The sequence below is a fragment of the Punica granatum genome, chromosome 3 (assembly GCF_007655135.1).
Source record: "Punica granatum isolate Tunisia-2019 chromosome 3, ASM765513v2, whole genome shotgun sequence".
In the NCBI taxonomy this organism is placed as follows: Eukaryota; Viridiplantae; Streptophyta; class Magnoliopsida; order Myrtales; family Lythraceae; genus Punica; species Punica granatum.
This window is the reverse complement of record NC_045129.1, coordinates 8,416,927-8,437,500: the sequence shown is the minus strand read 5'-3', so window position 1 is coordinate 8,437,500 and position 20,574 is coordinate 8,416,927. Positions and strand designations below refer to the sequence as shown.

The following is a 20,574-nucleotide window of genomic DNA, read 5'->3' as shown; positions in this document are numbered from 1 at the left end:
ACAGAAAGCTCTTGATCAGTGCAAACGATACATATATTAATTTATTGCTCGACTCGAAACGAAACAGTTCTGAAAAAGCACAGTTTTGGTCGTTTGAGGGAGCTTATGACTAGTTATCGTAGCTCGGGTTTAGTCGCTTAACGATATGAAAGAATAAGGTCTATGTGATCATTAAGCATTAATATAATCCCAAGACTGAGTTAGTATGAGGCCAAACAAAGCTCCTCAAAGGTCGCACTTTATCTTGATTTCGTAATATTACAAAGTAACGTGGGATTTCTGTTTTCTAGGCAGGGGCTTGTCCGGTCAAAAGAGCATGCTTATGATGGATTCCTTGGATTTTGGGTTAATCGAAAATTCAACCCTGTTAGACAGTAGACAATATGGGGAAATTATTTTACAGTTTTGTCATTTCCTTCTCTAAAATGGAGAAAAGCATAATGTATGATCAAAAAAGGTCTATTAGTCACAAAGAGATTGAAGGGTAGTGACACACGATTTCGTTTGTTAATTAAGAGATTGCAAGTTGAATTATTGTCGTGAGATTATTTGTACTTTTTATTAGATATTTCATATTTTTATTTAATTGTATTAAATTCATGGGTCTTTCTTGTGACCAAAAAAAGATCTATTGGTGCTCCATCTAGCAATAAAATTAGCAAATTACATCGCTATTTTGTGAAACATAGAAGAAATTTCACAATTGATACAAAATCTTTTTAAAATGTAACACTTTCATACAAAAACTGAAAACTATAACGATTTCATACAAAATATTTATATTATGTTTCAATGTTCAACAATTCGTCAACTTATGTTGACGTTACTCCACAGTGGCTGTTGACATGTCCAACAATGCTGAAATGGCGTGTCACATCGTTAATCTAACAATAAAAATTAAAAAAAAAGGAAAATACAATAAAATTTCAGAAAAATCATAAAAAAATTCCGAAACATATAATAAAATGTCAAAAAGTAAAAAAAGAATTCGAAAAATATTTCAATTTTTATTTCAATTTTTTTAAAAAAACTCAATAAAATTTCACAAAAAATTTATTAAAAGCGCTACTTAATATTGAAAATTCAAAAAAAAAGAAATTTAAAATATATTTCTTCGGAAAACTTTTAAGAAACAGCACTAAATCTGAAAAATGTAATAAGAATTTAAGAAATATAAAAAATGTAAAAATACAAAAAAAATTAGAAAAATAACAAAGTTTTTCAAAAAATATAATATTTTCCAAAAATTTTGTAAACACCGCTTAGTGGTTTTTTTTTCAAATAATAATTTTACTCAACTATGTTCTTCCCTATATTCAACAATATAATAATTTTTATTTTGTCCTTTTCTGCCTTTTAATAATAATTTCTCATATTTTTTAACCATTTTTATAATAATCTTTTAATAATAAATTTTTCATTTACTTTCACATTTATATATATACGTATATATATATAATTCTTATACGTTAACATATTTGACAACATTTGCAATCATTGTGTAAATCAAATTGAGTAGAACCATTTATCCAACTTGAAAACCAAACGCAAGCTTAGTAATTTTCAAGGATTTTTTTGTTATTTTCTAAAATTTTGATGTATCTTTTAAATTTTTTTGATAGTTTTCTAAAAATTTCATCGTATTTTTAAGATTATGTGGTCTTTGACTTTTTAAAAGTTTTATAGAAAAAAATTCTTTAATTTTAGTATTTTTAGAAATAATTTTGTTATTTTACTGAAATTTTATGATATTTTTCCAATATTTTTCTTATTTTAAAAAAATGTTTGTAATTTATGGATATAGTGGTGATTTTAAATTTTCTTTAAAAATATTTTCATTTAGTATTTTTGGGATTTTTATATTTTTGTGAAGTTTTTTTGAATTTTTTATTTAGTGGTGTTTTTTAAAAATTTTCTAAAATAATAATTTTAATATGTTTTGAAAAAGATTTGTTATTTTTCTAAGATTTTATTGTATGTTTCAAATTTTTTATCATTTTTCTGAAATTTTATTGTGTTTTCCCTTTTTTATTTTTATTGATATATTAATGATGTGGCACGCCACGTTAGGATTGTTGGATACGCCAACTGCCACCATGGAGCCACATCAGCAAAAATTAACAGATTTTTCAACATTGAAATATAATATAAACGTTTTTTATGAAATCGTTACAATTTTTTACTTTTTATATGAAAGTGTTACATTTCAAAATGATTTTATACTAATTATAGAATTTTCCCATGAAATTTACCTACAATTTAAGGATTTGAAACCTATTGAAAGTAACTTATCGTAAAAATAAAAATAAAAAAGACACCTATTGAAAGTATTGTGCAGTTTTTGCCCTAATGGATTAGGCTCAGTTAATGTGACAAGGGTACCTCATTTTTTCATTGTAAAAAACCAACACGAAGCTACTGTAGTTGGGAAAAAGAAACTCAAATAGTTTCCGAATTCAATTGTCGTAAATGAAACTCTTGTATTCTTTTATGACTCTTATTAAGTCAATGGTATTCTTTGTAACCAAGACAAATGAAAAAAGAAATTATCTGATTTTCTTCACAAGAATTAGTGGATCATTATAAATCCGGTAAAGTACAATACAATCATCAAAAGAGGGAGCTACGGAAACACCACGTCGCATGATAATCAAAAGGCTCCAAATTAGATACTCAATGAAACTATTCATGTCACTTTATCAACTATTAAGATTTCTATTTTATTATACTAAGTTTACGGGCATTCCTTGTAAGGAGAAATACGATAAAACCGCTATTAGAATTTCTATTTTATTATATTAAGCTCGTGAACCTTTCTTGTAATGGGAAGTACAATACAACCGTTCCTTTCTTATTCCATAAGAGAAGGGAAAAAAATAGGTACAAAGCCATAAAATATATATATATATATCAGAATTACATTCAGAGAGCAATCATTTCAATAAATCCTCGTAACATCTTTCCTCCTGCAAATAAATAGATCTTCTTGTAATCTATCTAATGCTTCTAATGCAAAATCAGCATTCTTCTTCACCTATGATTTTAGACATTGCAAACATTTCATGTCAACCGATAGAATTACGAATAATTATGTGCTAAGTAGAGAGATCCTGAGTCACTGTTTCTAACACTACTTTAGTATATCCACTCAAAGTCACCTGACTGCTATCAAACCTTAGGTTAGTCGAGGGACCTGTGCGGAGCCTGCAGATAAATGCTTGATATGAACCTGGTCCAGAAACAGACCCGAGAAAATGGTATAATGGTATAATGGTGCCAGGGGCATCATGGGCCCAAACACCGGGACCTACAGAAAACCCGGGTGACTTTTCTGGGCAGGGAGTAGTCTTCGAGTGAGGATGGGTCATTCATTAGGTCTTCGGGTCGGGACCATCTGTACACTCCTCGTTCTTGCTTGCTACCTGGAACTGTGTTGTCCAATATGAGCGCCACCAGAAGTGTCACCACCATGTTCATCGACAATAGCCCATTTATGGCAAAATCAAACTGAAAATGTTAAAAACAATGTGTTAACACGACGTAAGTGCAATCATTTGATGGGATTCAGGTTGATATGATAAATGACGCAATTATTTGAATAACAGTTTTATGTTACTGATCCGATGGCTGCCAACTTGCTTGATTCAGCATTATGAATATTGATAACTATATGTAATTTCATCAGGAAAAACTTCTAATGCACATGCCGGATCCACCAGAGAAATCTTGATTATTACACGCTCGATATGAAAGGAACCACGTTTTAAACTATGAGGTGCATCCCAGTGTAAGAAGTTATTCCTACATAATTTTTTGAAAACCAATGTACTTTTATTTTGATCTTTTGCTTTTTTAGAGCTGCTTATGACACAAATTTTACGAATCTTCAAATGGTATGGTATAGATAATAAACCACAAACAAAACTTACTCCAGGACTGCCGCTGTGGACTGGTCCATCCGATGCGGCTGAAGAAGGAATCAAATAACTTGGCACCATTAAGTTTGACAGAGGCTGATACTGTTGGAAGTATGCCGGGATTGACAAGCCAAGGAACAGAGAGACCCCAACAATTGTCATGTTCCGGAAGCTTCCTTTCTGACCATGTTGCAAATTCAAGAAGCCAAATGCCACGATGAGGGCCCATATGAAGCACAATATCGAAGCAGCCAAGGCCTGAGGTATAGAAGCCAGGATAGCCCCGACTTTTCCTGCAAAACATATGCAACATGTAGAGAAGTTACAGACCCTTACTGTTCATAATTTGCAGTATTATATCATAGATTGTATGTGGTTGAAGAAATTGGTTCTTTTTCCCCATTTTGATCTTCCAGCATATCAAGAAATCACCTAGACATTTTCCGTACTTCTCAAAATAGTCCTTTCCCCAAAGAACCCTACCCTCACCCTTTCCGTGAAAAGGATGGTGCCTGAGCTCTAGCCTGTAAGGTTAGGTCTTGGCACCATGACCAGGACCACCATTTCAAGCTAGCTTGGCCTCCAAATGGCCAGGGATGAGACATGGAAGGCCAAGACTCATGGGGCTTGGATCTGGGATCTGAGGCCAAAGCAGACTCTCAGGGCAAGAACCAACCTGCGAAGGCCTTGATCTCACATGGCCAATCCAATCCTCCTAGTCCAAGTCCAAGGTCAGGTTCCATGGTATAATTGCATCCTAGGGAGTTTGATGTCTCACAAAGAGGCTGACCTCATACGCCTCCCTTTCCAAGGAAAAGGGCAGGAGCAAGTTTGCGGCTAGAGAGGTTATTTTTGCTTATACAAAATTCAGGTAATTGGCTGAAATGCGTAAAATTGAAAATAGGTGGGGAAACAATCTAGGTATGGAACCATGGTGACGCTTCTCACTCAAGCACTTACCTATTAATGAGAAGAACATCAAGAGAATTGCTCCAACTTCGACTACCCTACGATTCGCCACCCTCGTGACCCTGATCGTGTGAGCATTTTCTGTCAAAGTTGTGGATCCGGTACCCGAGCCCCAAAGCCCTGCCAATATGCTGCAGAAACCTTCCATTGCAATTCCTCTGCTAACGATTCCAGGAGTTGGAGGCCATGAACTGACCAGCAATGAAGTGGAGTGGTATGTCCCAACCTGCTCAAAAGACGTAACATGCAAAAGAACAGCTTTAGCAGAAAATTTTCCTCTGTTAACCGGGAAGAGAACGACGGAGACAACCAGGAAAACTTTTCCCATTTTCCAGAAGACAGAGTTAGACTATGTAAGGAAGGCAGAGAACGACTAATTTTGTGTGCTGTAAAGCCGTAAATGAACTTACCGAATCAACTGATGCGACCAAGGACACAAAGATCATAATTAATGATGTCCTCACTTGGAAAATAGGGATGCCCCACTGTAAAGGGTATGGGATCCTAACCCAGTCGGCGGTTCTCATTGCATTGGAAACATCAGTCCTACAGCTCCTCATGGTGTTAGCATGTTTCCTGCAGGAATCGATCAAGATGTTCGAGCTTGGAATGTCAGGACTACACCCTTTGTAATTGTAGGCTCCACCGGCGGTCAAAAAGAACGCATATGCCCATATGATCATAAGGCTGAGTGGGACCTGCAATGATTGAATGAGTGAAAATCAATCTTTGAGGAATATTATTGACATGAATCCAATGGACTGCTTGTGTTGACCGAGAAAACAGAGAAGCCATAAGGAATCAAGGTTTCCAAATCCAAACGTGTGGGCTGGGCATGGTGGAGATATGAGTAATGGTCCGGCCTGAGGTTCAGTTGATTCACTAGATTCATAAGAATATTTATGAATTTTGACATATTTAAGAAAATACGACCTGATCAAATCAAGATCAGATAGGTTCATTAAGAGATCCTGCTTGAATGGATGGTTCTTAAAAAATAACCAGCCAGCATAATGTGCTTATTTCCAAATCCAACTCTTCAAGAACCAGAGAGATAAGGGTTTACAGCTGTGTCTCCAGGTAAGACCTTGCAGCACGGTCAGGTTTCTAAAATTACAGAACGAATATTCACATGTTTTCATGAGAATTACGAGGTTCTAAAGACATACCGTGTAAACACGAAATACTTGATGTCCAAACACAGAAATGCCTCGAAGATACTGGAAATAAGAGATATAAGTTTCGGTGAGGAATCAGTAAGTATCAGATCCCAGCTAGCAGAAATAGTATCAAGAGCTTATAAAAGAGAATCCTCTTACCAAAGTGAAAATAAGAACCAACACAAGGAGAGGAATACTTATTTCCACGCACTGACTGGCCTGTGGAAAACCGTAACTGAAAAATGCTAAGCCTACCATAGCAATAGTTGGTGCCACCACAATAGGGTTTATCAACCTAAAATAACATTACCATAACGAATAAATCAACTAGGTATCATTGGATAAAATTCTAACAAAATTGAAAAGTTTTGGCACTTTATGAGCAACAACGGATGATACAGTACTCGATCGCTATTAATTTTTTAAGCTTGAAAAATGACTATAGCAGTTGAATAGACATTGTATGAAATCTGAAAGGTTAAGAAGAAAATTTATAGCTGGAATGCCATAAATTACCTAAGCAAGAGAGACATCAATCCGCTGAATCCCAAAATGGTCTGGAAAATCGCACTGATGATTATAGCACCTTGCAGTTCTCTCATTATGTGTCTGAACTTCTGCAATTGGGGGAAAAAAGAAGATTGTTGATATTGAGAAAGAAGCGAATTACTGAAGCTTTTTATTCCTTAGAATTGAACTAGAATTATCTGTCCAGCGTGCTTTCATATAAAGAAACTAGTCTGTTGAAACAAGAAATGTCCGTGAGGGATTTACATGTCCTGAGAGATTGCGGTATTCCCGTGAATTCATTATCACCAATGCCGGTGCCAAATAAACGAACGAGCTCCCCTGGACTAATGGAAGGCGGGTTCCAAGGTAGGAGTTCAATAATGTAGTTATCCCAGACACCAATAACATTGTAGAAATGACAGTAGCGGTATCCTTCTGCAGTACATATAAAAAATGGAGAAAGAACTGAAGAATGAGATCATCAATTTAGTATAGAACTTCCAACATGAAATAGCATGAGATTTTTGAGGATTTCTCTCCTAAGAAAATGATCTTACATCTGTTCCTCCCATGGTTGGTACGATTATCAATGGGATAAATATCAATGAACCGGCCAATGATAGGTAGTGTTGCAGGCTGTAATAAATAACCGATGCTGCAATTCAAGAAGATAAAAATATTTCAGGGGAAAAAAAAAAAGGTAACTTCACCAGCTAGGTTATTCTCATACATCATTAGCAATGGACCTAGCATTGTTCAAATTTAGTCTGGTCGTTCGCTTGAGAATTTGCTAAAGATATTTTCTCAATAAACAATATTTCAACCAGAAAATTGTCAGAAAACATGGAAACACTAACCTAAACCTGGCTTATCTCTCAATCCACATCTCATCTCCAATCCATTATCCAACCATCCAGGATCAGGAGATGGCTCTTCGCCGGAAGGATGATACCCATTATTTTCTGGGCCAACTTCAACATTCACCTCATCCTTCTTTGGCTCAGAACCCAGACCCGCATCGGAGCCCCCATCTCTGCCTTCAGTGCCATCAACAACTGAATTCGCTTTAGCATCATTTCCATTTCCATTCACGTGCCTGTTTCCGTTCAAACCTACTCTTCCTTCGTCTTCTTTGTCCCTCAAACTGGACTCATCCACAACTCTCCTCCTCTGGTTCTCACCCCTCAAAGCTCCCAACCCAGACCCCAACCCAACACCATTTTCACTCTTGTTACTATTCCCTGGAACCGGCTCGATTTCAGACCCCTGGTTCTGTTTGGTTCTCCCAAGAATTGGGTCAATCTCTATCTTAGGCGAAGTGGACCCCCCACCTCTACGATCCAAGCCTCTCTCCACATCAAATCCACTGCTATCAAACCTCACACTGGCACTTGTGTTCGTCTCGCCTGAGAAATTCGACACAAACCCAGTTCTCTTCGCCCAAGATCTGGAGAGTAGGAAAACCAAAAAAACAAATTATTGCATGGTAAGTGTCTTGAAAATTTTAAGGGTGCCTACAAATGACGGACCATTATGAGATCGTGTATCCCCATTACAGGTCAAGCTACATTATGATGATTCCAGCAAAGACATCAGGGAGTATATCATAAATGTTTCTAGATGTAACTACTAAATGAATCATGCCATAATTGAGGCAGGAACATCAAAACAGGTGTACTCAGGAGATGCAAAAAAAAAAAAAAAAAAAACCTTTCACCTATCAAATCAACTACACTTACTCGAACAGAATCACCAAGCATAAAGGGCATAAAGATTATGTTGTATATGCATAAATCTAAGTGCACCAGACCAAAGAAGAAGAGCAAAATTAGACCCAATGCTGGAACAAACCTCAGCTCTCTGGGGTGGTGGTCAGTCCTGGGCACAAAGGGCTCGATGTTGGGGAGCATGGAGCGAAGCCTCTTGCCCGTCCGCACAGATTCTGGCTTAGCAGGAGGTTGTGAGCTCGACCCACCTTCCATGGCCAGGCCTTCTCAAAGGAGTCCTCCTCAAAAAACAAACTTTACCACTGGAAAACAGGATTCACTCACAGAAGTAGAACCACTACATTCCAGATCTTCCTGCTCATATCCGGTCTAGGAAGTTAAAAGGACAAGGATTAGGATTGAAGCAAAGGGGGGGTGAAATGAAATGGGATTGGATAGGTTGGAGGGAGGAAATTATTGTTAATTCCTGTCGATGATGTTGGTGGTGTTGCTTTGTCAATGCGGGTGGGGACTGATATGGGCAGAGGAGAGGGAATATGGACTGTGAAGTGGAGCGAGTGATAAAAACTTGGCCAATGGGGTTCAGTGCCGTCTTCTTCTTTCTCCTCTCTTTCCCCTCCTTTTTCCTTCTTTTCTGTTCTTTTTTGTTCCTTTGTCTAATTGCCCGTTGCTATAGCGAAGACGGACTCTGTCAGGACACAGTCCACAGTTTTTGAGTTGTCTGATACAATAATTTCCTTGTTTTGAGTCGATATTGAAGACATCGGGACGCAGTCGACTTTAGGAAGCCGAGTTTTATTTATTTTAGGCTCGTGCTGAAATCGGTAATGTTATGATTGTTATCGCAATATTCTTGGAAATTATTGCCGTAGCAGCCTGTCCTGATCGACTCTTGGATAAATATAGCTTTAGGAGGGTGGAGGCCGTGGCCAGTCTTGATTATCACATAAACACGTTTTGAAATGACGAGGTTAAAGGGTGATTCCAATTCAATTTTTGATTGAAGTCACAAGATTCTAATTCCTAAAGATTGAGAACATTTGCCTTTTAGAATCAAGTCGAAATATTTAAAACTATAGCAAAAGGGAAAAAAAATAAAAAGGTTTTTACTCTCTAGCACTTTCTCCCGCCCCCCCTTTTTTTTCTGAGTTAGTGTTTTTCTTTTTTCTGGATAAAAAGTTAAATGAATAAATTGATCTCAATTTTCCAAATGAACTTAATGTCGCTTGATATTAGAGCTTAATTTCTCACTGCACCGTAGTTATACATAGCAGTTTTAACTTGACAAGTTATTAACTTCTATGTGTACGAATAAAACTCGAGGATCGTATGAAATTCCTTGCATTTATTGGCCAAGTGCAGGGAGGGCGATCTCTATTTAATGAGAAAATCTAGTAAGCGTAAATCCACAAGTGATAATTAAAAATTTAAATGGCAAGCCCCTTGACAAGTTTGGTCCCATGTCACTGTCAAATTGCAAGGCATGGGATGGACATATTTCAATCAAGCCATAAATGTGAGATAACTTAAGATCTTGTTAACAAAATAAGACAAGCATCATGATTTATAATTATCAGTTGGTGGAAAATAACTTGAAAAAGATCATTCGGACAGGTGCCGTAATCCCTTTGCACGCTGCTAAGAACAATTTTCCATGGGGAATGTTAGCCGATTAGATGTGATTATTATCCCATCCCAGACATTTGATGCATTTTTCCTATAAAGACTAGACCAAGAATTTAGCCAGATTGGTCATACTTTCTAAATCTAATCATACATCACATCCTTGGTTCTAACCGTTACTCTTGTACTTGGTTCACGACCAAGTCAGTACCCAAAATGATTCCATCGACAACTGAATTCGACGTATAAAAAGTGCACCACAGACGGTTTTGAGTATCTGGACACATTTACGACTCAACTTGTACTGTCCTTTGTGTTATTCAAGGAAAGCGCTAGCAGAACACTGAAGTAATTTTACGAACCACCTTTCTGTCCTTCCGGCGTGTTCGTCCGAGTTTGTGCAATGACCTTATCTAATTCAGTCCTTGAAACCGACTTGCATGAGAGCGCATACAAGTACAAGAATCTGGTAAGTTATAAATTTACACACCCAAATAGTAACAGTGGGCTCCAAAATCTACCCTAGAAGAGATCTTCGGATGCAAGGAAAAGTGCATACAAACAGAACCTAGCTGGGCTTTGTCACACCCCATTGTGTAATCCATAAAAGTAGAGGGATCTTGCTTTGTTTCATCCTCGTTTTACATAAAAGCCAATGACCCGTTAAGATTAGAACAACTATTATAAAAGTCACGTAACATCGAACAAGATCACAGGAACCCAAATAAACAATTTGATACAATTAAAACCTACTTAATCGACCAAAATTTCTCATTGGTGACCGGTCGTTGAGAGATTGGTAGAAACCACATATAACCAATGAATTAGCCCGATCGTGCCCATTAACTATACCGAAAACCCTAGCTTGACTTCTCGATTCTCTTTCACTAGCATTGATATTTATCCTTAATAGTAAACTCGAAAAGGAAAAGTAAAGAATGCCCACTTTTCAGAGTGATAAAAAAGAGAGATGCTTGTTCATGGTTGATGTTGTGGAATACTATTCCTCAGGGGAAAAAGAATCAATCAAGTATATCATTCATTTCAGGGACAAGCAAAGAAAGTAAAGTCACTTGTATAAAGGAGACCAAACCCACTTTTATGACGCATATTTGAGTTTTCATTACCTGTGATTGAAATACAAGACTTATCCTCGTTTAATGAAAAGCCTTCGCTGAGCTTTCATCACCTGTAAATGAGATACGAGATGAGCAATTCGAGAGAAATAGTAAACAATGACACAAGAAGGAACTCCACGGAATGTAAAGGTTATTGGGAGTGTTCCCTCTAACAGAAAACAGGGACATTTACGAACACCACGAAAAGAAAGTTCAACAGAGATAAGAAATCAAAAGATATGCATACCGATCAGAAAAGAATGGCCTCCAGTAAAACTGCAAATATTTATCTAAGCTCTCAGCAGTGACAGTTTTTACTCGGGAAAAGGAGTCCTTACAAGTCATGGTTAGTCGATTTACACAAATAACCACTGAGACTTTCGAGCTGATCTCCCACGCTAGAGAAAGGCTTTGATATGGAAGACAGCAAAAATCACACTTATCAACTTGTTACTTCACAATTTTAGAAGCTGGGAAGACTTACTCTAGAATGCCACCCTCCATCAAAGAGAAAATCTCACAATTAACTTGCTGCAATGATTTAAGGGACATACCCAAATCAATATTCATATGCCAAGGATGATTATCATAATATTTAGTAGTGAACCATAAAAAACAGTCTAACAATGAAAACACTCCCACTGTCGTAATACAGGAGAGCAATAGGCTACCTCGTACATTATAGACATTCTGGTAATCAGCCAGACAACAACCTGGCCCCTCTCTCATTCTTGTTATTAGCTGCCACAGAAGGTACAAGTACTAACAGTTATTTTCCATTAATAATTAAACATGGCAGTTACTGCTTAGGTAAAAACCAAATTGTCGAATGCAGCAGTTCAATCAACAGCAAAGTAATATTACGCAACCACACTTCATCCACATAGAGTCAGATATATTTTCAACGATATCGTGTCTCTGCAGCCAATGCGTGCTGTATTACAGTATGAATGCACCATAAGTACGTTCGTTCCAAATTAAGCTGCGCTCACTTCATCCAAATCAATCCTAATAAGTCATCAACATATCGTCTTATTTATTGAAGAACAGCCGTCCACAAATAGAGACGCACACAAACAATATTATATTGCAAGCAAGTAAATCTAAAGTCAACTTCTTTTGCTCTTCCAGTCTTTTCTCGATCTGCTTAGAGCAAGTCAACCATGTAATAGTTTCAATTTCCCAAACAACCTCACCCATTGGGATCAACGATCGCACTGCGAATGAACTCGAACGAGCTCTCACGAGCTCAGGAAGTCAATCCTGCATAATCCAATCAATCCAAGGGGACAGTTCAAACGGATTCGGCAGTTTCATCATCATCGAAAGGTAGTAATTGCGGGGATGGAAAGCTCGAACATTCTGAACTTGCAATTGACTTCATGTAACTGTACGTATCCATATGGGATATCAACAACAAACATCTAGAGATGAGAGCTCCAATCGATAGCTAACATCAACCAAAGGGAGAAAAAACAACGAATTCAGAGTGCACGCAGATGGAAGCTATGGACAGGGAGGTCATCCGGCAAGTCCATCAAGCCGAGCTGAAGAGAGCACCTAATTGCTAGGCGGAGGAGGAGCGAAGAGGCGCTCCGCGCGGTCCCGCTGCTCGCGGAAGCGGCGCTTGAGGTAGGTCTCGAGGATCTCCATGACGGAGACGAACCGCTTCATCTCCTGAAGGCGGCGGCTCAGCTCGGCCTCGCGGGCCCTGGCGCGGGCGAGGCGGGCCTCCGTCTCGGCCAGGCGGTCCCGCAGATCCTCGACTGCTGCCTCGTTGGCGGGCGGGGGCCGACGGCCCGTGAGGGGCCGGAGAGGTGCGGTGAACTGGTCTCTGGAGAGGGGCCGCTCGGGGCCGTAGCACATGGTGATGATGATCGTAGGAACTGAACAGAATCGAGACCGAGAAAACGCTTCCCAGATGGAGAGAGAGAGAGAGAGAGAGAGAGCGTAAAGGTAAAATGTAATTACACAGACTGTGCGTGAACCAATAATTGGTGTCGGACTCGAAATCGGGGCATCGAAATTAAAAAAAGAAAATAAATTATTTATTATTTTTCTTGGAAAAATTTGGAAGCAATAAATTATTCGGTAATTTTACCTCGTCATGTGATATGAAAAAAAATTAATTAAATTATAATAAATTAAATAATAAATATTAATCACTCGAATAATTGTGATAAATTTTCTTAATTGAAATAATTTTATTGGTGCTTTCTCACCAAATTATTATGAAGTATGATCATTTAAAATTTTCTCATTCAGATAAGTTTTTTTTCTTTTCTTCCGTTTTCTTCTATTAAATTCCTTTCCTGATCAAGAAATAATTTCTCTCGGAATTTCGGGGGAGGATTCCTCTTCTACTGGTTGCTATATACGTCATATATGGTTGTGTTATGATTCAGCTCGAAATGGATGCCGACTGAAATTCGCCTTAAAAGAGAATTCATCGTGGGCTAATGAGAAATTTTTTTCAATGTATCTCTCAAGTAATTCAATATGACGTGATACTTTTATCATTTTCCGCGAGTTGTTATATCGATCGAAAATTTAGTTATTATTTCATCCGTAACAATTATTATTTTCAAGAAGAGAAGTCACATACTCCCTCTTTTACTCTAAATAGTAGAGTCTGTATAATTTTAGTAAGAGTAGGAGATTGCCTGTAATTTAATAGATGCCAGTCAGAAGATCAACATATCACGAGTTAGTAAATTGCACAATGTCTTAATTGATCTATCAAAAGTGTCGAGAATCAATTAATTGTTATTCTATATACGGAATGATAAAATCTATTGGTTATAATGGAGTCTAGTAGTGTTTTTAATACTATGGAGGGAAATTCTACAAAATAGAATAATATTGCCTTGATTTTTCTTTATTTTTTGCTTATTTTTTCTTTCGCTCTTTTTTTCACTCTGTTGGTCTGTTCTAATATATTTTGCGGAATGCACCCTAAAATTTTGAAAAACATTAACAAATAAAATAACAAAAAATACTTTTGATTTCACTTAAAATATGTATACTAAATAACATTAATTAAATTTATTTTGGACCAATCACCTCTTCCTATTTGTCGTCCATACAAATTTTTTTTCTTTTTCAGCCAGAATTCCATTTAATGAAGAATTAATCACTAAGAAAGGCATGACCTTTACAATTTTTTAAATATAACACGATTTTTAGAAAATAACAAAGAAATGCACGACTTTTGTATTTTTTCCTAAATATAACACGACTTTTAAAGAGTAACATAAAAAGACACGACCTTTGTATTATTTCTTAAATATAACACGACCTTTAAAAAATAATACAGAAAAACACGACCTTCATATTTAATTGCGATTCTAACACGTTAAAAGAGAAAATCATACTTGCAGACCGTACATTTCCGTACTATTTTTTAAATGTCGTGCTATTTTAAAAAAAATACAAAGGTCGTACATTCCTTTGCCTCTGCAGATGTCGTGCAATATTTAAAAATATAAATAAATATTATGCATTTCTATGTTATTTTTCAAATGTCATATTATATTTAGAAAAAATGTAAATGTTATGCTTTTCTTATTAACCCTTTAATGAATGCATATTGTGGCCTCATAACATCGTTATACAACCTCCTCATGGAATTGCACGTTAATCTACAGGAATAGATTCATACGCTATGCTATGCTTAAGCATGGAAAATAGAGAACACATTCAGCAACTTATCCGCACTACTTTCCGGAGCCCTATCAAAATTCAAACGGAATACTGAAGAACTCCCAGAGGAACGTGCCCTCATTTACCCTTGCTGCTGTCTCCATCCTTTGGGAGACGAACCCCCATCAAACCGAGCAAGTTCGAAGCGGGGCCTGGAAGCCCTTCCTGGGAAGTGAAGGAATCTAGCAAGCTCTTCACCAGATTCACGTCCACATCAACCGGAGTGAAGTCCTCATCCGTGTCCATGTCTTGCTTGGAACTAGATCCTCCCGGCTGAATCAGTTCAATCATCCGAGCAGCAAGTAGATTGTTAGCTACTAGAATTATACGGAATATGCCCAGAAAAAATTTGGGCCTTGCCAGGATAAAGAGTACCTCATTCGACTTGGAAGGTTGTTCATTCGCCCGAGCAAAGCTTTTACTAATACTAGAGGACTTCAGCTCCTTGCTCAGGGCTTCTGAGTAGGAGTCCATGAAATCATCTCCCTCCCCTTCATGATCATATCCCTCCCCTTCAGATTCATCTGCACAAGTTGATAGTCTTGTAAGAGATATTTCAAATGCAAGAGAATATCGTGTATTTCAATCTCGATCACATCCACGTGCTTGAAATTTTAACTTACCAAAATCCATGTCCGAGGAGGATCCTTCACCAGTCTCACCATCACTAGGAGTGTCTTCAGTTCCCTGGCGCCCCATTATGGATTCCATGTCTCTCATAAATCGATCCACATCGAGTTCCACTTCTTTGGTGTCCCTTCAAGAGGGGCCACAGAGGTACCAAATGTCAGTAAATAATGAGAGAAACACGATTAAGAATAATGTATATTTTCAACAAGAGGTTTTGAAGAAGCTAACACATGACAATACAAGAGGGAATATCATTGATCTGCATATATAAAGGAAATGAACAAGAGAAAAAATCAGATTGTTGCAGGCTGATACATGCAGGAGCTCACATTATCATCACTACAAAGACATCACTTCTCTATGTAATTAGTTTCTTTATCAGTTAACCACTTTTGTTGATCGTATTGTTTAATAAAATATTAATTATAAAACAAAGCTTCCTTACCCTCGGGTTCTGAATCCATGAAATTTCAGATGTATTGATTTATAAAGAAAATGAACGGAGAAGAATCCAAGCATCAAATATAAATCCAAAGATCCAAAAGTTACAAAAGCTTTCACATGCTTACTGACCTGTTTTCAGGCACTTCTGCTCCCTGATAGCTCGACATCTTCTGGACAAATGCTTGCATAGACTTTGCTATATCGCCGAGATCATAATCATCATTGTTCGATCTCAAAGAGGGCCCAGTATCAAGGGACTCTTCCGATTTCTGTTTCCTCTTAAGTTCAGCATCATATAGCTCCATCTCCTTCTCTCTCTCTCGGAGGGCGGAGTTCAACTCATCCTCACCATTGTACAACCAAGAATCATCATCAGAAGGAGGAACCTCCTCTGTCCTAAAATCATCGGCCGAGTACGGCAAAGAGAAAATTTCATCTATGCGCCTGACTGGTGCACTCATCGTTTCGCTGAAACCATGACATCTCATCAAGACACGGTGGTAATAAACAAACAGAAAGATACATACACTGCTACTAAGAACAGGTCTATTTACATGAGTCGATAGATATGAAGCAACTCTTCAGCAAAACCATACAACAAGCAGTAACTTGTGAGGAGCAGCTCAAAGAATTTCATTTGAAAAACTTAAAATTTAAATATTAAGTACTGGTATTTAGGCCAAAGCTTCCTCTTCTTTTAGAGAATTTTCATGAAAAGCAGCATGGCACTAAGGGTCCTAGCAGACACACACATACACAGAAGAACCAATATGTGCTGACGGGACGATGAACGGGGCATTCGAATGATCTATCAAGTCAAGCATGCAACTGAGGAAACTAGCCCAACTGCAGCAAAGGGTGCTAGCTGATATGGACATTAAAAGGGAACAAAACACGGTAAAGAGGCAATATAAGGGCATTCAAATGATCTATCAAGTCAAGTGATGTCCAATTCGAAAGACCTGCCAAAAAAGAGCAAGTTCCTACCCCGTTCAATCTATAAGCCTAGCGAAAATTCTAAGTCAACATATTAAACATTCAAGAACTAACCCGGCTTGGAGTTCACCAAAAAAAAAAGCTTTTTTCAACCTATTAATATCAACTCTCTCTCGGGAACTCATCCTAAGAAATGATCTCTCTCCAGTTGAAGCCACTAGTACAACGAAGCAAACCAGCCTAATTGCTCGACTATCCAAATGTCTATATATCATCCTATTGCTATTGTCATTGCCACAACATGTGACAGCTAACTCTCACCGAACAAAAAGATCCCGACTTACCAGGCCCTCAAGAACAGAGAGCTATTCCGGTAATACTCCTCCGCCTTCTCCATCAACCTCCTGTACTCCTTTGACCCTGGAAGCAACCCGTCAAAGTAGCCGATGCTCTCCAGGCTCTCCTTATACTCCTCCCACGCACTGCCTCTCCCTTCTGCCCCTTCCCTCCTCCTCAACTGGTATGCCATCTCCAGTCCGCACGATATCTTCATCCCAAGCTCGGCCTCTTGATATGCCTTAATATCGCTCCTGCTAGGCATTGGATAGCACTTAGGAGCCTGGAATGTCTGCTGGACTAATTGCGCGTACATTGCCCTGGACATAGTCACTGAAACAGGTACAAGCTCTTCCTCTCTTCCTCTGGGAAGAAATTTCTCCATTTTCGATGCGAGCTTCATTGAGTCAATGTCCCTGTCATAGAATCCTTCCACGGCTACCGAAATCAAGCATGGCTCTTGCCTCAGGACCTGGGCAACCGGCGGCGGAACCCTAACCCTAGCTCTGTGCATGTTCCTTCTCGCCCGGTCGGGATAGTCGGAGATTCGGCTCTTGATTGCGGCCTGAACCGGGTCGGCGGCACGAGATTCATTCTCGTTCGCTATCAGGAACTTCAGGGAATCAGTGATTGAAGGAGAGGGAATCTTAGTCTTGGGAACGATGTGGAGATCGCCCCGGCGGATGAAGACCCGATTGAGGCTCGTGCTGGGGTTCAGCCACCTGGGGAGGTGGAAGGCGGCCTCGATCAGGAGGAACTCGCCGTCTGTGTCCCACACACGTGCGGAGAGGTCGGGGAACTTCCGCGTGATGTGGAAGAGGAGGAAGACGACGAACCACTCGTCCTCGAGGTTGTCGCCGTAGCGGAGCTTGCCGTGGAGGTGGAGGGGCTCGGCGGCGGTGGATGAGGAGGAGGAGATGGAGAGGGAGAAGGGCTCGTGCTGCCAGATGTAGGAGGAGGTGAAGGGAGAGACGGCGGCGAGGATGTCGTGGCGGAGGGACTGCAGTCGGAGGGAGAGGTCCGGGGCAGGGGAGGAGAGAGAGGCGTCGGGGAAGATGGCGTAGAACACCGTGTCGTCTGGGAGGCGGGAGCCGTTGCGGGAGAAGATGGACGCGAAGGGGTCGGAGTCGAGGGCCGGCGGCATCGGTGGCGGTGGCGCAGCCATAGTGACGACGGCGGAAGTTTTATCAGAGGTTCTTACAGGGTTTATATATACTTGATATTATATTTTTTATTTAATTCTTTTTCATTTTTTGAGGGGTTTATTGTTATTATTCGAGCGGGAGCGGGAAAGTTCCGTAGAGAGTGAAAATTGGCCCTTCCGGATGAAGTCCAGAGGAAGAACGAATTCCGTAGAACAAGGAGAAATCGACCAATTTCTTCTGCGAGCCCCTATGGTCCGGACTGTCGGGAGGCCCCGCAACGCGGATTGTCGGAGATGGCCCCGTGTTTAGCAGGAATCAATGGTTCCAGGGCTTTCTGGACGGATTTTATCCCGGGACTGTTAATTTTCTGCAATGCACCAGACCAAATTCCAGACTTAGTAAATAACAACGGCGACCAAATTCGGAGACCTTAGCTCCGAAGCGAGAATAACTAACTAGATCTGATTTACCACCTGATGATTTGGCAGCAAACGATGTTGAGACCCCGACATTGCGCATGAATGAAGAAGCCTCTCGACCAACTACTGTCTTCACGTCTCGAACTTTGCTTTGCTTCAGCTCACATAAGTCCTCATCATAGTGGAACGAATTTCGGGCATAAGACTGTTACATGTCCGAAGAATCAGCTTGTAGCGTGGTTCGATACTCGGTAGTCCGACATTAGATGCAATGGGCTGATTTGTGTTGGTTACTGTGTAACAGTTTACATGGGCCGAGTCGCGGGCCTCCATATACGGAAGAGAGTAAATACAGTGATCAACATCTCGCTTAACTAGTGTCCCAAACGAAAAAAAAAAAAAATGTCCTTAATTAAAGCTCACTGCCTTTCTGTCACTCTGCGCAGCGGTTGGTCGTGTCAAGATGAAAAAGCTCTGCTCATCAAAAAAAGAGGCAAAAACTCAATTCTAATCGGAATTGAGTTAAGAACCAATTTCTAAACTTATCTGTAGTTACTGTCTTTTTTTTTTCTTTCTTTTGGGAGAATACTATCCTTTTTTTTTTGTCTTTTTCTCTTTCTCCTTTTGGTTTGTAAACAGGTTCATCAATTGATTAGTAGAGCCCAAGAAGTTCCAGGATTGGGTTACAATACACATTGTTCAAAACATATGTATGGTATGTGTAAGTAAATTATTTTTATTTTTTCGAGTAAATTACTTGGCCCCCGGTAATTTACTTTTTCTTTTTACATAATTTACTTGAGTTATAAATAAATTACTTGAAAATTTTCGAGTGAATACATGCATCTATCATACATGCATTTGAAATGTATGTACCCCATTGGGAGGGGACATGTCAAGTGTAGAGTAGAGCACATTGGTCACTGGCAACTGTACTGTTGTCTTCAACTTCTTATTTTCAGATTTTAAGTTACCGTAATCCTTATTTTCCGCGATCTATCACGTCTACTTGTACTTCCTTTTGCAAGCAATTCCTTTTCTTCTTTTTTTTCTTTTTTTTTTTGAGTTTTTCAGTGGGACTGCAATATAACAATTAATCAAGCAATACACTAATTCCGTTACTATTTCGTACGTTAATGTATTAAATAGAAATTAAATGGTGACAGCTAATATTATAGTTGATAACAATAAATGAATATTATAAAATATTCAAAGAAATATGAAAGAATATTTCGAAATTTTCGATCGCAATAAATGAATAAATATATTCATAATTTTAAGAAAATACAAAGTCATTTATAATTATAGAAACTAAAAAAATAATTTAAAATTTGTAAAATTATAGCTAATCTGATAGAAGCTCAATTAAGTAAAGGTTATTTTATTCAAAAGTATTTAAATTTATTCTACATAATATTATTTAGAATAAAGCACAAGTAATTAATGAAGTTCAAAAGTTTTGATAGGCTCTAAGAGTAATTCTTTCTTTAAATTAAAAAACAATTTAATCTGAAAGTACTCAAATTTTGAGTTTATTTTAGAAATTAAAATTAATAATTACAATGATGTATGTAATACAAGAATTCCTTACTTGAGAACTTTTGACATAAATTTAATATATTCTTCTATCGTGAGTCTAAATTTACCGTGTTAAAGTTTATGAAATATAAATAATAAACTTCTACATGTAGATATACATATAAATTTATGCTTATTATTTTCTTAATATCGAAATTTTGATGATTAATTTTTTTTGTAAAAGTCATGCAACAAACAGGTTCGATAAACTAGTAATACTAAAAAGTATAAAGTTGTTTCTATCTTTTTCTTTTTTATGATAATTCTTTTGTAAGAAATAATAAGGATTCACTGGCCTACTGAGTCCACTAAAAAATGTGAAATGAAGAGATAAATGATTTTTTTGTGAAAAATTTGTGG

At 38.1% G+C, this 20,574-nt stretch overlaps 3 protein-coding genes across 6 annotated transcripts; all 3 read right to left on the bottom strand.

The window, feature by feature from the left end:
- Nucleotides 1-2,774: 2,774 nt before the first annotated feature.
- LOC116199383 (nucleobase-ascorbate transporter 11) lies at nt 2,775-8,891 on the bottom strand. Its single transcript, XM_031529712.1, has 11 exons — nt 8,408-8,891; nt 7,414-8,003; nt 7,114-7,211; nt 6,821-6,991; nt 6,563-6,663; nt 6,206-6,341; nt 6,056-6,106; nt 5,297-5,584; nt 4,878-5,112; nt 3,930-4,210; nt 2,775-3,507 (listed from the first exon to the last, which is right to left on the bottom strand). The coding sequence occupies exons 1-11, from the start codon at nt 8,536-8,538 to the stop codon at nt 3,286-3,288; spliced, it is 2,304 nt and encodes a 767-aa protein (XP_031385572.1). The 5' UTR covers nt 8,539-8,891; the 3' UTR covers nt 2,775-3,285.
- Nucleotides 8,892-10,173: 1,282 nt separating this feature from the next.
- On the bottom strand, nt 10,174-13,011 carry LOC116199384 (protein SKIP34). Of its 4 annotated transcripts, none has more exons than XM_031529714.1 (4): nt 12,585-13,011; nt 11,696-11,765; nt 11,509-11,555; nt 10,174-11,095 (listed from the first exon to the last, which is right to left on the bottom strand). In XM_031529714.1, exon 1 carries the CDS (start codon nt 12,888-12,890, stop codon nt 12,585-12,587), a length of 306 nt encoding a protein of 101 aa, XP_031385574.1. In that variant the 5' UTR covers nt 12,891-13,011; the 3' UTR covers nt 10,174-11,095; nt 11,509-11,555; nt 11,696-11,765. The 4 variants fall into 4 exon arrangements, with proteins under 4 accessions (XP_031385574.1, XP_031385576.1, XP_031385573.1 ...); XM_031529716.1 differs by having other exon boundaries at nt 11,703-11,765; XM_031529713.1 differs by having other exon boundaries at nt 10,174-11,555.
- Nucleotides 13,012-14,558: 1,547 nt separating this feature from the next.
- On the bottom strand, nt 14,559-18,584 carry LOC116200822 (protein ecdysoneless homolog). The gene is made up of 5 exons (XM_031531739.1): nt 17,081-18,584; nt 15,930-16,268; nt 15,350-15,483; nt 15,102-15,250; nt 14,559-14,999 (listed from the first exon to the last, which is right to left on the bottom strand). Exons 1-5 carry the CDS (start codon nt 18,235-18,237, stop codon nt 14,805-14,807), a joined length of 1,974 nt encoding a protein of 657 aa, XP_031387599.1. The 5' UTR covers nt 18,238-18,584; the 3' UTR covers nt 14,559-14,804.
- Nucleotides 18,585-20,574: the final 1,990 nt, after the last annotated feature.

Coding starts and splice junctions, on each gene's coding strand:
- LOC116200822 (XM_031531739.1), bottom strand. CDS start 18,237: ATGGCTGCGCCACCGCCACCGATGCCGCCGGCCCTCGACTCCGACCCC. Junction 16,269..17,080: donor TCTCTGTTCTTGAGGGCCTG/GTAAGTCGGGAT, acceptor TCATGGTTTCAG/CGAAACGATGAGTGCACCAG. Junction 15,251..15,349: donor CTCCTCGGACATGGATTTTG/GTAAGTTAAAAT, acceptor CAACTTGTGCAG/ATGAATCTGAAGGGGAGGGA.
- LOC116199383 (XM_031529712.1), bottom strand. CDS start 8,538: ATGGAAGGTGGGTCGAGCTCACAACCTCCTGCTAAGCCAGAATCTGTG. Junction 6,992..7,113: donor CAACCATGGGAGGAACAGAT/GTAAGATCATTT, acceptor TATGTACTGCAG/AAGGATACCGCTACTGTCAT. Junction 5,585..6,055: donor AAGTATTTCGTGTTTACACG/GTATGTCTTTAG, acceptor CAATCATTGCAG/GTCCCACTCAGCCTTATGAT.
- LOC116199384 (XM_031529713.1), bottom strand. CDS start 12,890: ATGTGCTACGGCCCCGAGCGGCCCCTCTCCAGAGACCAGTTCACCGCA.